The sequence below is a fragment of the Miniopterus schreibersii genome, assembly GCF_964146895.1.
Source record: "Miniopterus schreibersii genome assembly, chromosome: 12".
Lineage (NCBI taxonomy): Eukaryota > Metazoa > Chordata > Mammalia > Chiroptera > Miniopteridae > Miniopterus > Miniopterus schreibersii.
Genome location: NC_138112.1, coordinates 22,541,419 through 22,559,657, shown reverse-complemented (window position 1 = coordinate 22,559,657; position 18,239 = coordinate 22,541,419). Strand labels below are relative to the sequence as shown.

Here is an 18,239-nt window from a genome sequence, read left to right as displayed (position 1 = left end):
TTATAGGTCAAATAAATCACATGTAATAAAACTGTGAGCAGGTGGTTTAAGCCTGGCTTGCTTCTTTCCCTCCATGGAAAATATGGGTCACAGTACAGGTTAATTTTAATATTTCAGAAAGTTTGTCTTCAAGAGTCATTCCTCCTTAGAGACTTACCCTTTAATTTACTGTTTGCACATAGTTTTCATTCCAGAAAAGGCTGAAAATACTTGTCTTCCCAACTATGCAACAGTCTGAGCCCATAGGTAGACACGTCTGAACTCCAGCCCCCTCCTTGAGGTCAGCCTCTGAATATTGTTCGAGAAGATCATTTCTCTGTTTCTCCACTTGTGAGGAGGAGATAAAGTTGTTTTCAGCCTCTCTGCTCCTTTGGAAATGTTTGTGAAACATTTTGAATTTTAAAAGTAAACATAACATCTACCCTAAACACATTTCTTTTTTTAAAGAGTTTAACATTCTGAAAAATACCTAAATCAAAACCTCTGCAGTATTGAAATCCCCTAGATGAGAATTGATGAATGCAGGTCTCATTATGAATGCAGTGCTGAAAGGGCAGCTTGGAATTGTGCAACCAATGTCTTGGAAGACCGAGGTTATTGCTAGTAATATGGTGTTGGGTTCTGACTCTCATCTGTCTAGACCTGTTTTCTCATCTGTAAAACTAGTGGATTGAACCAGAATGATGTCCAAACTCTAATTCACTCTTGAGTTCTCTTAATGCCTCGTGACTCTGTGCTTTCCTGTGGATAATAGAGATAAGGAAAGGCAGTTTCCCTTTGCTCTGAAGTTTTTCAGTACATGTGACAGTGTGATAGGGGTAAGAAAAGACTCAATAGTGGGTCCTGTCATCTGCTGGCCTAACTGTGTGATGACCAAGGATGGAGACACGCAAGCACACATCATTGGTTACAGCTGTGCTATCCACAACTGGTCTCATGAGAAACTGGTGGAAATAGACAGGCTTCCTCACCAAAATTAATTTTCAATAGTCACAGCATCTAAAATCCTACCCTTAGAGAGTGTGTCTTTTGGATCCAGTGATCTCTCTAGACATATTGTTTAAAAATGCAGTCAAATCCAAGAGAAGGATAACATATTATTAGTAATTTATTACAGAGCTTCCTAATCTTTTTCCCACTATGGTGCACATAAATATGATAATATTTGTACGATATCTTTAGGCAGACAGAAAGGCTGACCCCAGCCAGAGGTGGCTAGCCCTGGGGTCTGGCTAGATGAGGTTTTACTCATCTGCCCAAGAGTTAGGAGAATCCATATTGCTGCATATCTGTAACCTACTTGACACTGGTAGTTGGAAGCTATGCCTTTGTTGGAGTAGCATTATCTTTAGATTTCTTTCTTGCATAAAATCTATTAGCTGCACCCTGAGATTTTTGATAGTGAGAGGGAGGAGGGAAAAATAAATTTCTTTTGATCTTTGTTTCCTACTTTAGAAGAATATCAGGTGCTACGTTAGCTCAGAATAAGGGCACAAAGTACTTGCGAAAAAGAATTGCCAGAATGGAGAGAAGGGGTGCAGCGGCCAAGCGTGAGTGCAGAGATCCTTGGTATTTGGGGTGTGTTCAGCATGGACAGTGGCAGCTGGATTAGCATGTGCTGAGGCCACCTCCCACCTGCAGTGTGAAGAGTCAGCTGTTTGCCTAAGGTGTCCTCGGGGTGCGACTGGCAGAATGGAGCAGCCACAGCCCGCGTGCCTGCTACTTGCCATCCTTATAAGAGCCACGGTGCTGAGGCCAATGGAAGGGCATGTTGGAACTGTGCGCAGAGGAAGGAGGATGTGGCCACACGCACTATTCGGGGCAAGCATTTAGGTGAGAGGGTCCTGGGTAGGGGCACAGAGCCCGGACCAGGTTGACTCCACTTTACTGAATCTTTCAGTGCCTGTTTCTAATCTGTAGTGTGGGGACAATCATTCCCCCTTCTCCCAGGACTGACCAGAGGACAAATGTGTTAATATTTATGAAGCACTTAGAAGAGGGCCTGCACAGAGTAAACACTAAGTGTCTGATAAATAAGAGAAGAACAGTCCGGCCGGCGTGGCTCAGCGGTTGAGCATCGACCTATGAACCAGGAGGTCGAGGTTCGATTCCCGGTCAGGGCACATGCCGGGTTGGGGGCTCGATCCCCAGTAGGGGGCGTGTGCAGGAGGCAGCCGATCAATGACTCTCATCATTGATGTTTCTCTCTCTACCGCTCCCTTCCTCTCTCTGAAGTCAATAAAAACGTATTTTTTTTTAAAATAGAGCAGAAACTAGGGACCACCCAGCCCCTCCTTCCTCCCATCTCCTTCATCAGGTAGGATAGAGCAGGTTTGTGAGAGGGAGCTGGAGATGTGGAAGTATAACAAGATAGCAGAAGATGTAGCTGCACTCAATAAATCTGGGTCTCGAGACTTAGAGAGCTGAAAGAAGTTGCCGTCGTGCCCCACACCTGGTGGCAGTGTTTAAGCAATTGAGGAAAACAGGAAAGGTGTGCGAAGACTGAAGACAGTCGAAGATGGTCCCGATTACCAAAGGAGGGAAAAGCTTGATGCTAGAAGCACAGCTACGAGCTTGATTTTGATCCAAAGCCACGCTGGGGAGGGGATTCTCAACAGATGGTTAACAGATGCTTCTGTGTAGGCTGTACGGGATAGGGAAAAGAGCACGAGCTCTGACGCCAGAGTGACTTGGGAGCAACCCCGCGTTCTGTCACTTACTGGCTGAGTGGCAAAAGTTCCTTAACTCCGGAGTCTCACTGTCTGCAGCTGAAGAATAAAAATGGCAGTGCCTACAGGGTTCCTGCGAAGGATTGTGACAATGTAAGTGATCACGCTGAGGACTGGGCAAAGCATACCAGTGAAACCAGTATAACAAAAGAGGCAGAACACATGGTTTAGGACACAGCAGCAAACTTTTCTTTAGAAGGCCAAATACAGGGTGTCCCCAAAAAATGTATACATACTTTAACAGCTGATTCTATTACATTTTGAAAATGAAATGTATTTTAATAAACACTGCCTCTATAATTATTCAAAAGATGTACATACATTTTTGGGGGGACACCTTGTATTTTAGGCCTATGCAACCGCTGCTTCAACTACTCAACTATGCCTTTACAGCAGCAACACAGCCTTAGATAGTATGTTCATAGATAAGGTGAATGGCATGGCTGCATCCCAATAAGACTTTACTTACAAAAACAAGTGACCAGATTTGGTTGTAGTTTGCTGATCCCTGGTTCAGAGCCAAATTGCCAGGATTAAAACAAGGCTCTGCCACTTACGAGCAGTGTGACCTTGGGAAAGTTTGTAAGTTCAGTTTCTTTATCTGTGAAATGTGAGTAATAATGGTAACTATTGCGTGAGATTATTTTAACAATAAAGGAATTATAGAAACAATTGAAGGAGCATGAGCTGGCCTCTCACAGTGCCTCCTTGACACAGAGTAGGCTTTTTACACCCGCTACCTGTCATAACTATGATTAACCCAACAATCTAAAACAGGGAGTCAAAATCTCCAGGAAGGTGGAATTTAGTAAGGACACACATAAAACTGCAGTTTGGCCCCCAAAAGGAAACCACACACTTATAATTTATTGCTTTTCACAGGAAAAAGACCCAAGTGGCTTGATTCATTCATATCGCAGAGCTGTGTGACAGGGCTGCCATCCAAAATAAGTAGAGTCATGGACTGAATAAATACACAGGCGATTGTCTGTAGGTCTACAGAGGTAGCTGGCACAGATCTGAGAGAGTTTAATATGCTATTGTTTTGTCCTGACATTGTGTTCTAAAAAGGAAGCTGGTGTATAAGAAAACACCTGAAAGAGGTAAGCAGTATAAATAATAGCAATTCATTATATATAAGGAATGACCTGAGAGATGATTATATGCATTAGAGTTTTTCAGTCTTGGGTGAGGATCTCAAATATACTTAAGGATTTTATGAGTATGGCGATGTTAAAATATAGCCCCCTAAATTACTTAACTCTCCTGTCATAGAGATGGGGCTTATGAGCCCTGTCCTTGAGTCTGAACTCTGAGACTATTAGTGAGTAGCACATGAATCAAGCGAGGCTGTGCCAGTTTCTGGGCTAAGCCTTAAGAAATTAGCACCTGCTACTTTCTGTACTTTTGGCCTTTTGCTCTTAGGACCCAGCCGCTATGCTTTGAGGAAGTCTAGGCCACACAGAGGCCACTTGGAAGTATTGGGGCTGTTGACCTCAGCTCCACCTAAGGTCCCAGCCAGTGGCCACCATCAACAGGCAGGCATAGTCGATCGCTACAGGCCCCGTTACCTATGACTGCGATTTCATGAGAAACTCCAAGTAAGAACAGCCTCATTCAACCTCTAGAACCAATAAAATGGAAAGACAATAAAAAGATTATAGTTCTTTTAAGCCACTTTTGGATTACACCACAGTAGATAATTGAGACAATGTGGAAGAGGAATTTGACTTTTTCTATATAGTTACAGAGAGTAAAATAGTCTACCAAACTACAGGCAGTCTAAGCTAGATATAAGCAGGTAGATTCCGGATCAGTATTAAGAAGAGCTTTGTAAAACTTCAGCCTATCAGTTAATAAATGAGCTGTTTGATAAGGCATTGAGCTGCTCTTGAAAATATCTAAACTGTGGCCTGGTGATCACAGATCTGGAATATTATAGAGGATTTGAGGCATGGGGAGGGGTGAATTTTGTAGGAATCCATGTCTATTTGTTTGTTGGTTTATCTCCCAATTTGCCTCAAAAAGAGTGTTGAAATTAGAAGGCACTGGATGAATATTTCATTAACTTATTTATCAAATATTTATTGAATGCTTACTACATCCACTGTTGTAAATGCTAGGGATACATCTGCGAACAAAACAGATGAAAATCTATGCTTTATGGAACTCATATTCTAATAGAGGCAGACATGCAATAAATGAGCATATAAGTGAAATATATAATATATATACAAATATATGTGTGTATATGTTTATGTCAAGGACAAATAAAGAACAGTGGGAGGAGATATGTAATCCCTGAAGAAAGGTTTACAACTTTAAATATAGTGGCTGGTAAATATTTATTTTTGATAAATTAATGTTTGAGGAGAATTACGGAATTGAATTGAACTCTCCATCTTAGAAATAATTGAATATATTCTCAGATACTCTTGTAATCCCTAGGACAAGGCAGTGGACAAGTCACAAAGTCTCAATTCTAAGGCAACTTACACATTATATTCTACTGTAGGGAGAGAGACAATAAAAATAAATACATGGGCAATTTCAATGAGTGAGAAGTGTGGCCTTCCTTCCCCCAGATACCATAGCTTAAGAATTCTCAATGTTCATCCATTTTTGATCCTATAAAGCTCTTTCATCTTCCAGGGATAGACTTAAAATCATGTCCCTCTTTGTAATTTTGTCATAATCCATTGGGCCATGTTGATTACCTTCTGGCTCTGCCTGGTATTTATGGACCACAAGGGCACCATAGAAAATTGAAAGGGATTGTGTTATTCTTTCAGTGATACTGAACTATTTGTGATTTCTTTTATTAGCTGCAAACAACTAAAGATATTAATCTTCTAGGCTTTTGATTAATTGCCAAACCATGATTATTGATCGATGATAAGAACAGAAAATTTAAGTTAGAAAAGCTTGGTATTTTCTTGTCAGGTTGTGGCAGAGCAAGAAGACAATGGATAGTTTCTAAACAATGGCTACTTCCTTGCATCGTTAATGAAGAATGATGCAGAGGAAGAGATAATGGGGACTTATCGCAGTTAGTTTTGCTTCTGTCCCCAGTGCTGCTGCTACTTCCATATAGGCTAATTCCTCATGATGGGCTGAAGCCAATGGCAGTATTAAATAGGAAGTCTAAGAATCTGATGGAAACATCAATGATTAATATTCCAGGCACAAGCATGGCTGGACACATGCATGGGTCTAGAAAAATGTTGACCTTAAACAAATAGACTGCCAGATATTTCTCCAGCAAAATGGGTTTATTTGAAAACAACAAGGAATTGTAATCTGGGACATGTGGTCTAAATGTGAACCACACACAAGTCCAAAGAAACAAAGGAGAGGAATGCTCTTTTATGGACTTGGGAGGTGCTGTGGTAAAGGAAGAGTCTATTGAAGGAAACTGAAGGTTCGAAGTATATATATGTGACTTTTCATTGGCTGAGTTATTTATGGTAGCCTACCATTGGCTGAGCTGTACTGGGCCAGGAGGAATCTTTTCTTTCTCCTGCTGAGGTAGTCATGTGGTATCACTTCCTGTTGAAGATGCAAGGTGCATATCTCTTCCTATTGGGATCAGTAGTATAGTATGTGTTGAGTGACACATGTGTGAAAGTTGTCTCTTTCTAGCATCCCAACTCCATTTTAAATGAGCTTTATGTTTATTAATTTTCACAGAAATAATAGTGGATATGAAGACTTTGAGCTTAGCAACGACATAGTTCAGTTCAACAAACATTTATTAAGAGTGCACCAGATTCCAGGAAAGAGATGCAAAAAACAAGCCCCCTGCCTTTGAGTGGCTTAAAATGAACTGAAGGAGCCAAACATATGAATAAATCATTTCAAGAGATTGTAGATAAGTGGCCAACACAGTTTTGGAATTGGCTAGAAATCATTATGTGTAATCTTGGGATTAGCAGTGCTCTCAATGATTTAAGTTGCATATAAACCCCAGAGTGCATGGTTGAAATTTTGTCTATCTCTACCTGACCCCCATTCATAGAATAATAGAGCGAGAAGCACTTGGAAGATAATATATTGAAACAAAGACCCTTTAGAATCTGAATGTGCTCTCCATTTACTATCATAGGGAAGAGTTTTGGGTAAATTAACTCTTAATTTTGTTCAACAACACTTATTTGGCACTTAGAGCTTTACCAGCTGCCAAAACATAACAATGAGTAAGAGACAGACCCTGATCTCAAGTTACTAAAGGTCTGAAATGATTGAGTGAAGACCACCGAGCAAACCGACACTTAAAAACGCAAAATGGTAATAGTGTCCTGGAGCTATGCACACAGTAGAGTGGGAACCTGATGATGGTGCCTACCTCACTGTGCAGGAGGCAGGAATGGTTTTGCAGAAGGGCTGTTTGAATGGAAGCTTCTAGAATGAGTCAGGTGTATTCTCGACAGAACGCATTCCATGGAGACAAACAGCTGTGCAATGGGATGGAGGTGCAAGAGCATGGCGTACTCAGGACCTCCTAGGTTCACTGTGTAACTGAGCATAGAGGGAGGGAAAGGAGCAGATAGTGATAATCTGGTGATCATCAAGGCCAGCCAGTTCCTTGTCCTCGAGGAGCCCCTGAAGAATTGTATGCAGGTCAGATTTTTGAGGAAGAAATAACACTTTACAACAAAGGTGAAGGCTAGCGGCAGGGAGACCAGGAGACTAATGTGGTAGCCCAAGCAAGATGCAAATGAGGCCTGTCCATAGTGCAGTGTGGCAGAGGAGATTGGCATAGGGGCTGCACATGAGAGATACCCAGAGGCCTCCAAGTTTGGTTGGATGTGGATAGTTAGAGCATTGGTTCTAGATGGATGCCCAGGATTCTGGTGTGGACCAGTGTGAGAGTAGATGGGGTTATCATTCCCTGAGACAGTGAAAATAGGAAAAGGAAGAAGTTTAAGGATAATGATTTCAGTCTGTGATTTGGGGGTGTTGGGGTGCATGTGAGAGGGCCAGAGAGTACATTCCTAGTAAATAATTGAACATGTTGGTTTGGAGATGGGAAACGGGGTTTAGGCACAAGAGTGCACACTGGGGAATTATCAGCATATGGGTGGCAATTGAAGCCAAGGGTAAGAAGATGGAAGAGTTATAGGCCAAAGGCGGGAAAGGCAGCTTGTAATGATGTTATAAAGGGCCTTGAATGATCTATGAGGGTTTTACAAGGTGAGACTGCTTTGGCTAAAGAGATTGTCCAAGTAGAAGCTGAATTATAGTCTAATTCATTAATTAAGCATGTGTGGCACATATTTTGTGTGGTTTGAAACCAGGGCGAGAGCAGTGAACAAAAAAAGCAAAGTCTACCCTAGCCAGTTTGGCTCGGTGGTTAGAGCGTCGGCCCATGGACTGAAGGGTTCCAGATTTGATTCTGGCCAAGGGCATATACCTTGGTTGCAGGCTCTGCCCTGGTCAGGGCACTTGCAGTAGGCAACCAATCGATGTGTCTCTCTCACATCAATATTTCTCTCTCTCTCTCTCTCTCTCTCTCTCTCTCTCTCTCTCTCTCTCTCTCCTTCTCTCTCTCTCTCTCTCCCTCTCCTTTCACTCTCTCTGAAAAGCAATGGAAAAAATATCCTCAAGTGAGGATTTAAAGAAAGGCAAAGTCTGTTTTGCTCTTATTAGCTTAGGTTGGAGAATCATGTATGTAGTTAATATCCACAACAGCAAGTACTGCAAAAGAAAAGTACTTAGGGCTATTTAACAGTACATAATTTGGGAGGGGATTAGAGGAGGGGTCTGGCACTTGGCCTATGAGGTCAGAGGAGACATCTCTGAGGAAGTGATATTTCAGGTGGACCTAAAGGATAAGTAGGCAAGACCCAGGTGAAGGGATGGGGAGAGCCCTCCAAGGAGAGAAGACATTATGTGCAAAGCCCTGAGATGTTTGAGTGTATTCAGGGCCTGAAGGATGCCTGTATAGCCTGAGGGAGCAAGAGAGCTGGGTGCTTGAGATGAGGTGGTGATGGAGGTAACCCAACTCCCCATAGCACACCTGGGAGGGGAGATGCTTCATGGACCTATGCAGTTGCCACCCTTCCCTATTGCATACACCTTGAGGACCTGGATTGTCAATCCATGTTTACTCCAAAGGAAAACATCATTACAATAGCAGGATCCTCAAGTGAGCAGTGAGCCACAGTCAAGAGAGTCGCTCTTTTCCTTGGCAGCCACCTGCCCTAAATCAGCACCAGAGCTCCATCTCAGAGCTCACCATGGGGCATTTAGTGACAAGGAGTGAGGAGGTGATTCTGTGCGTGGTGAAGACTGAGAGAGTTGTCTGGATTCGGAAAGTGGCTGTTGAAGCAGAAAAGAAAGACAGAGGAGTTGAACAGCCAAGAAATCAATGTGTTTTGGTCAACACAGCTCACCTGGGAGTATAACATTTTAGTTTGGCAGCAGCAGAACGTGCCTCTTTGGAACTCAGCATGTCCAGGAATTAGCTCAAGAGTCAAAATCCAGCCTTGGCACATATTGGCCTTGATGTGTTTCTTTTGTGAAACATAACAAACCAATGGGGAAAATAACTTTGGAAGGAAACTTGATTGATTTTTCAAAGAAAGAAAGAACTTCTCTGAAAATTTACCATAAATCTATGAAAGCCATCCTCCTAGGCAGCTTGTAAAAGAAACTAAATTAGATAGCTTTGCCAAATTTTTGGCCTTTTTTTCCCGTTATTCCTGTCAAGTTGGTTTATTAGGTGAAAAACTGGATGGCCAGGTGCTATAATTCACTGTTGTTTTTCTTCTGTTGATGACAAATGCATCTTCCTGTGCCTTCCAGTCTCCAAATACATAGTTTGAGGTAATAAGCTGTCCAGGCTTTGTGGTAAAGCAGAATTGCCAAAAATTCAATACTTGGCTTTAGCACTTGGTAACAGTGAGACCTCTGTGCCTCTCTTTTATTATCTGTAAAATGGGAATAAATAAGCCTGCTCCACTTACTGAAGAGGGCGTTTCGGAAAGTGAGACTCATGGAAGAGTGCTTTATATACTGTGTCACCATCCACATGTTAAGTATTAATATGATAGTAATTCTCATCACTGTGACTCAGAGATATGGGAAGGGGTGTCCATTCCCCTCCCATTTTCCAGAGGGGGGGGGGAGTTGTTTTGTGACTGTCAAAAACATATTTTAAATGTCACATGTACCATCAGAATTGCAGAGTATATTTCAGTTTCCTTTTTGTTCATTAACAATGTAAAAATCACAAATTTTTCATGAAGATGGAAAAGAAAATGAATAGTGAAAAAATCTGAATGGTGATAGCATTGTCCAAGGATTAGAAGGAACAGCAGGGGTTAACATATGATAATTGTATTGTCTTTTGTGCCTGTTGAGGGGAGCATAGTTTAGGCCCACTGAGCCTGCATGAGCAGGCGCATTCTGTAAAGTGGTCCTGTTTCTTCTCCCTCTTCACCCCATAATCTGAGCCCCTCGCCTCCCTCCTAGCCTTTCAGCGATGATGTGTGTGGCTGGATGTGGGGCGTTCCCGTGTGTCTGTGGCTGAACTCTGAAGTTATGCATTTGACATGAGCTACAGGAATAGGAAAAGTCGAGATGTTCTCGGGCACCCTTTTGTGGGGTGGCATGAAGAGGAATAGCAAGAAAAGATTTTCTTCTTTCTGATTGTCAAATGCTTTCTCTTTCAAATCTCAGGTGACAGTGACAGATGGCGGTTCCTCTCCAAAACAGTCAACCATTTGGGTGGTGGTTCAGGTTCTGGATGAAAATGACAACAAGCCTCAGTTCCCAGAGAAGGTCTACCAGATCAAGCTACCGGAGCGTGACCGGAAGAAGAGGGGGGAACCCATTTACAGGGCTTTCGCGTTTGATAGAGATGAGGGCCCCAACGCAGAAATCTCCTACAGTGTAGTGGATGGGAATGATGATGGAAAGTTCTTTATTGACCCTAAAACTGGCATGGTTTCATCCAGAAAGCAATTTACAGCAGGGAGTTATGACATCCTAACGGTAAGATTTTTCTGAACCTCAATAACATTAATGGGGGGAGGGAATCACTTTCTTATTCGTGAATATTCCTTTGAACAAAACATCTTTAGAGTAAAAGGTACAGCCACGTAGCAGTGGAAGGCTACCTCTGTTTCAGTGATATTCTTAAATAATGATACCATTTCCTTTGCAAATGGTAGACCTCCCCCATTCCCAGTTCACAGCCTGCTCCATCACATACTCAGCATACTTCCTGCAACCCTAAATCATTTCAAGGTACTGAGAATAGATGCAAACTAAGGGTAAGAGAATAGCAGAGTGACATATCCCACCTGCTATTCGGCATCACTCAATGTGTCTCCCAGAATTCGCAAAGAAAACAACTCTTGTAGTTGCTGACAATGTGATAGAACATGAATTGAACTGTGTGAATTGTGAGACACAAATCACAGCTATGCTTAGTCTCTAAAAAGTGAAAAAAACCTTAAGTAAAAAGTGACTAAATTTTTCAGTGTTGGCAAATTAAAAATAAAAACAACCATAAGCACCATCTCAAAGAGACAAACTCCCATGTCTAAGGTACCAGCCTGCTACCTCCACCCCTAACCACATTAGACCTGCAGTGCCTATGCCAGAAAGGGGACTGGTCATCCTACAAATGATGAGCACTTTCCAGGCTCCCTAAAAAGAGTTAATGCCATATGCCATCCTTCTCTTAGTTCTCAACAGTCTCTGCTATATACAGTCAACTCTTTACTATTTTAAAAGATGGTCTGAGTTTCTTAATTTCTCTTTTCACTCCTGTGGTCTGGACTTGGGTTCTTTCCCTGCTCAGTAATACATCCAGAACAGTGGGCAAAGAAAAGAAGATAATAAAAGACTAGCTCTGTTTCTACCATTAAAAGCTCTGATGTAATAAGTGCTACTGCAGCTGTGTGAGAGTAGCCAATGGGAATCTATGAGGACTGGATGGACTGCAGTGGATACTGTTGGTGCCCCACCCAGATTCCCTTTACCAGCTGGTGCAGCTATGCCTGAACTGCTGTGGCTGAATGTTGGCTGCTGAGGGCTCATAGCTGCTCCCTTCTTCAGAGAGTTATGCTTGACTGACCTTCTGGGTTCCACATTCCCACCCCAGCCCGGCAGCCCACAGCCAATGACTGACCCACATCCGATGCGAAAATCCAACCCCCTAGCCTCCAGGTGGATCCAACTCTATGGTGCAGTTAATGACTCCAAGCTCCCTATGGGATCAGGATGAGATCAGACTGTAGCTGAGACCACATCGTTGCTTAACATCTTCCCCTGTCCATCCAGCTTTCTTCACTTCCTTTCTTCTAAGAACACTTCCCCACCCCCAAAAGCATCATTTGTACTCAAATCCCTGTTTCAGACTCTGCTCCTAGGAAACCTGACCTAAGACATCTACTTCCAGGAAGTAGATCTCACAGGAATTTTCCAGGGCAAAGTGATCATCCATGAACATAGAGCATTAGGGAGTTATGAGTTGCCACTGTTTTTAAAGGCTATAACTATTGGCCATGCATCTATAAATGTTATTTTAATCTACTATTTTTAAATCCTTTATTTTTATTTTCTCTCAGTGGTGTCAGCCTATTGGACTTAACTGCTCACCGCACACACACCCCCAATTTAAGTCCAGGACACCATTGCAGTTAACGCTGCATGTATGCTTTCCTCAGCTTTTCTATCAGACCATACAAAAGGATCATTAACACCCTCTCTCCCACTCCCCTGCCCTCAGGAGCCCATGCTTGCACCAAGAGAGCTCTTCACCATTCAGCTGACATAACTGAAGGGCCTCTGAGGTGGTTAGAGCAAGGCTGTTGCCTTTGCCACACCTGCCCCCATCGCTTACCTGGGATTCTGTGTGAGTGGAATCCTTCTCCAGGGGAAAGCAGAGGAAAGGAGCTGCAAAACATGACCATTCACGCACGCGCACGCACACACGCACACGCACAGTTTTGTGCACACACACTTTATTCGCACCCAAGCAGAGATTCACAGTGTACTGTATTTCCTTTCAAGCATCACCCTCAGAGGTATAAAGAATCAAATGAGCTATTTCTACTCATGTAACTATCATTCATGAACATAAAATGCTAAAAACCGTAAGTGCAACATTTGTTTTTCAAGTTTTTCACATCTGTAAAGTTGGCTGTGGTCCAAATCATCTTCTGGCAAATGTGGCACGGGACCCCCACACGACCAAGTTGTTTCCCCCCCAACTCCTGAGCTCATTCTCCCCAGATCTCCACTCTTTCTCCCCTTTGCTGACACTGGGATGAGTATGGTTGCTCAGCTCGACAATGTATGAGTGACAGATCCACACTTCCACAAGGGTCCGAGCTCTCAGACATCTTTCTGTGTTCTCTCCGTGTGTGAGTAGATAAAAGCGGTGGACAATGGGCGCCCACAGAAATCCTCCACGGCCCGCCTCCACATTGAATGGATTAAGAAACCACCCCCTTCACCTATACCGCTAACCTTCGATGAGCCATTTTATAACTTCACAGTCATGGAAAGCGATAGAGTCACCGAGATTGTGGGGGTGGTGTCTGTGCAGCCAGCTAACACCCCTCTGTGGTTTGACATAGTTGGTAAGTCTGAGTCCTCCAGAGCTGTATGGGGCAATGTGGTCATTTGCTGTTTGGAGCAAATAGAAAAAAAACAAACAAACAAACCAAAAACAACAACAAAAACCACTAATGATCAGTGCTCAGATTAAAACATGTATAGTGCTGGAATGCAAAAGAGCCAGTAAAATGAATAGTAGACCTGTGCTTTCGTTCCGACTCTGTAGCCAAGCTGAACAGAAAGTGCTCTCTGGCTGGATTTTCCATAGTACGTTATTTACTGCAATCTTAATGTCTTTCCGTGTGTCATTTAAATTCTATTGTCACACTTGGCTAATCTCATTTCTAAATGTATTGATGGTACTAGACTTGCTGTCCTTCATTTCTCTCTTTTTCTTCACCTTTTTTCTGCATTCTGTTCTTTTTTTTTTTCTGCTCCCGACTGCCCTGCTTCAAGGTGGCAAGCATGCTCGAGAGATGTTCTATATTCTACAGACAGCTTGTGGGCAGAACTGTTCAACAGAAGGTACCCTTAGTGCAAACACATTTGCTAAAATACAGCTATCCAATCTGCCTTTTACAGTTTTTTTAAGCGAATTAAATTACATCTTTCATAACTGCCTGTGACAGGCTGAAGTGCAGCCCACAGACTTCATACATGCCTCTAACAGCTATTGCATTACTCGTATCCAGTGACTCTTTTGTTTGAGGTTGGACGGGGTTTGGATTTAGGGTGGGGGTTGTTTTGATTTATTTTTTCATTTTTTTTCTTTGTTTTTGAGGTAGTGCGGGCTTTTGGTTGTTTTCTTTTCATCTTTTTTGTAGGTTGGTTTATTTACCTGGGCCTTTTCCAGTTGAGAAGTAAATTAAAACATATCCCAACGAGTCTGTTTTGTAGCCGTAATGCCATTCCTAGACCAAAACACCCCACCAGGAAGAGTTTCCTGGCTGCTCTCCACAAAAGGAAGGGCAGGAAGTGGAACTGAGATATATAGCCAGTGAGAGCTTCCCTCAAGAGCTGAATAGAAAAAGCAGATGGAAGCATGCAGGATAGACCTTGGGAGCCAACCTTTGAATTCCTTGAAAGCAAGCAAGCACGCACGCCAGGCTGCAAAAGGAGAGGGCAAAACAGCATTACTGCCCTCAACAGACCTGCAGGGAGAGGCGGTGGAAAGGAAATAAGTGCCGAGGACCAAGAAACATAACATGCTGTTGCTAAGAGGAGAGAAGGGAGAGCGTGTGCCAGCCCTGGATCTGCCTCTGGTTGAGCTGGAGCTGACTTCCCACGGTTCTCCGTGGGAGGCGGGGATTCCAGATTGCTGGTCTGGGGGAATCATTTCCTTCCACATGTCATTGCCTGGAAAGGATGGGCAGGAACCTGCTTCTCTTCCCAGGAATGGTTGGATCTGGGAAAATCATTTAGAACATTCCACATCTGTTTTAATGGGGCACAGAAAAAGAATGCCCCATAATCCCCAATCAAACCTCAGTAGAGGGTCCTCTGAACTCCCAGAAAGAAAAGGCTTGTTTTCTACATATTTCATTTTATGGAGTGATGGTAGAAAGTCTTTGTTTTACTTATTTGGCATTAATCACAGCGCCCTGTACATGACCATCCTCATTCCAAGCTTTCAACTCCTTCATCTCCACTTAATGCATTTGAAATGCAAGCTCCTCTGATCCATGAAAGGTGTCTCCATGTCTGTCTCTTCTCAGGAATTTTCAGCTCATTAAGCTATTATCTGATGCAGCTTCCTCTTTCTTGGTGAAACAAAGGGTTGCATATATGCATCGCCTGGTTGTCTGTGCTATCAGCTTTGGTGATTCCTTCACCATCATCCCCAGTTGGAGTCCCAGCAAGTGCATTTCAGTGTCAACATGTGTCACTGGTGCCGGGCCTCAAAGGGCATGTGTGATAGTGACTTCTTTTAAATAACCCAAAGGAGAGTACAGTCAAAACCCAGTAGGCAACAGGGCTCCTGGGGTGCTGTCCTGAGCTGTGGGAGGACCTACCCTCTCTCATCAGCCACGAGTTTATCTCCCTTCTTCCCTGACAGTCCAGTTTGCAAGCACCTCAACAACCTGACAACACTGCTTTCTGTCCCTTGTGTGACCCATGCATGCAACCTTCTGTTCCTCAGCCCATCCCACCACCTTCCCCACCCACTCTCAGAAATTCTGCAAGCACACCTTTCGCTGATGCTCAGTCTAACCAGCCAAGTTAGCCAAGTTGGTTTTGCAATTCCTTAACATTCCCGCATGTGTATGTATGTGATTGTGTGTAGGTAAGCATGCCTAGTAGTGCTGCATGTTACCTTACTTGCATGTTTTTATCTCAGCATTATTAGTGCTGTTGTGTTTTCATTCGTGTTTATCCTGTCTCCATTCTTAAACCTTAAGGTCAAGGCCGTTGTCTCTCCATTCTTTCCTTCTGTGGCAGTCCACTGAGGGTGTGTGGAATAAACAGTGGTGACCAATGGAGATGGCCCAGGTAGCCAATTAACCCTGTGAAGCCGCCTGAGGCCAACTCTGAGTCAGTGTGACCTTCCATTGTATTCCCAGCCATATCAACCACCCCACATTTGACCAAATGAGAATGCACCAAGATCAGAGGGGAAGTTTGCAAATGAGAGCCCTCCCTAGAAGGAGGCCCTTTAGGCTGCTCCAAATATATGTCTGGGGATCACTATCAAAATCATGGTATCAGTTTTCTGTTTCTCCATCTTTGTATTTCTAAGTGCTATACTCTTCCTATAGAATCCTCTTGGTGTCAGTGTACTGAGTAGCTCTTTTAATGAAGACCACAGGATTGTCCCTCTGGTCTGTGATGCTTCCATCACAGAGATTTCACTGGGGATCTGGAGACATCTAGCCAAGCTTCTCCTACCAACCAAACCTACTCAGCCGGAGGCCCAAACAGAACATGATTTTATTTCCACCCCCACATCTAGCCAACAACATCTTGAAACACCAACTCTGTATTTCACTGCAAAAGTAAGATTTTTTCCCCAGGTGCTGGTTGCTTTCAGTATAGATATGGCCCCTCTTCCACCAAATCCCCCTTTTGAAAATCCTTTCTCACCTAACAGAGTCTTTTTTTTTTTTCTCAGTCTGCTGACATCTTTCCCTTTCTCTACAAACCTATTGTTTTCTTTATCATATTCAGATGTTTCGTCCTCACTTTCGAGATTTCTTACCTATTTATCCTTAGCCATTGAAACTTTCTTCTCTCTTCCCTTCCTCCTTACCTAAGCATCTTCCTAGGCCAAGCTAACAGTAGAAGGGAGAGAGAGGGAAGAGTGCTTCTCAAGGGTTAAGACGCGTACCGGTGCACTATAATTGAATGCTAAGAATAGATGCGAGGCCTACACCGTCAGCATGCACCTGAAATGAGGTCTCGGGTTAAAGTGTAGGTCTTGCCTAGGTAAACACTCTATGACTCTTCCAAGGGAGGTCAAGGCTCGCTTCCATTATAAACCTAGTACATTCAGACACTTGTACTGACACTAGGGTTACAGAGACTATAACATCCTGGTCTAGCACTTACAGCTTACAAATGCTGTAACTGATGAATTCTCATTAAGTGAGCACAAATAGTGTTTCAGCATGCTTTTCCCCCTGAGAGTACTCTCCTCATTTCCATAGTTACAATCTACCCGAATTTTGTTTAACTGCATCTCTTTCCTCCCACCATGATATGAATTCACAAAAATGGTATGGCCAGCATGCTTTTGTTCCCAAGCCCGGACTTCCTGCACCAAGGATCTGTCAGTCACTTTCTTGTGCCTCCAAAGAGACCACTGCTCACAAGATGCTATACAGTTAGACTCTCCTTAGCTTCCAGAAACAGAAGCCCAACTTGTAACCTAGTTAAGAAAGCTGTTATTAAAAGGAAACATAATAAATTTCAGCTGTTCTGTGTTTAAACAGCCCAACGCACAGCATGTTCCTTCTGTGTGTTAAAAGGGGAAAAAAATGAAGGGAACAAAATTAACCCATAATCCTTTGTGTCTTTATCACGCATCTTCACACTTCCCAGGAGACTCTAATTTCAACCCAGTAGCTCTGTGATTTACATACTCTCTAATGTGCACACACTGTGGTTCACCGTTCAGTCCCCATACCTTTATCCCAATGGCAAATATTTGTATTGTAAAGGCCACCATTATTACACACTTCTAATAATTCCTCTTCACCCACAGCTTGATGGGGGATGTTGCCACCCACTTTTCTAGCTTCAGGCCTGACTTAGGCTAGAAAAAGTGTTTCTTGTAGATAGTAAACAATGACAATATTTTTGTTTATTTGCCTCACCCAATGTGTAAAGAGGAGAAAGGCTGTTCTTTGAAAATAATTCTCTGATGGTGTGAGCTACTACATAGGTTCAACTCTAGCAGAAATACCTTTCTGTATTGCAGTAGATAAAGACTGCCTGGATGCTTACTGTCCTCGGTTTCTGCAGACTGAGGGTTCTTAGATACTTCTGTCTCAAGCTAACACCTGCCTTCTTGAAGCTTGTCCCCAATGGAGCCCTCTCTTATTAGGGTTGGATCAAGCAGACAAGTTAAACTCTTTGGTAGCACTAGCAACAGCTCTGTTCTCTGACAAGAGCTTGGACATCCCTGGGTCTTCTCTAACCAAATGGCCATATTTCTTTATCACAAAACTCTTACCCACCCCTCCTGAAAGAAGCCATGTCTGTGCACCATTTCTAATATAGCTATCTCTCCGTCAAGGTGACGCTTGCTCAGTCATTCAATTGGCATCAAATACTTCATTTCTCCTATTCTGCACTCTGCCCCTAATTTGATCCCAAACAGGCATCTCTTTCCTCCAAAGCAACAAGACAGGCCAGGGAGCACACCTGAAGAGATTTTAGGAAAATGGTAAAAAGCCTCAACAGTACTTTCTAAATTCATTGTTTTAAGAAAATGAA

The 18,239-nt window shown here is 43.0% G+C and overlaps 1 protein-coding gene across 1 annotated transcript in view; it reads left to right on the top strand.

Annotated features, from left to right (window-relative positions):
• FAT3 (FAT atypical cadherin 3) overlaps positions 1-18,239 on the top strand; it is a 609,567-nt gene that overhangs the window by 474,206 nt on the left and 117,122 nt on the right. The window contains exons 5-6 of the mRNA XM_081154333.1: positions 10,413-10,727; positions 13,117-13,327. Of these exons, the coding sequence (XP_081010459.1) occupies positions 10,413-10,727; positions 13,117-13,327 (526 nt within the window). The remainder of the gene's footprint in view (positions 1-10,412; positions 10,728-13,116; positions 13,328-18,239) is intronic.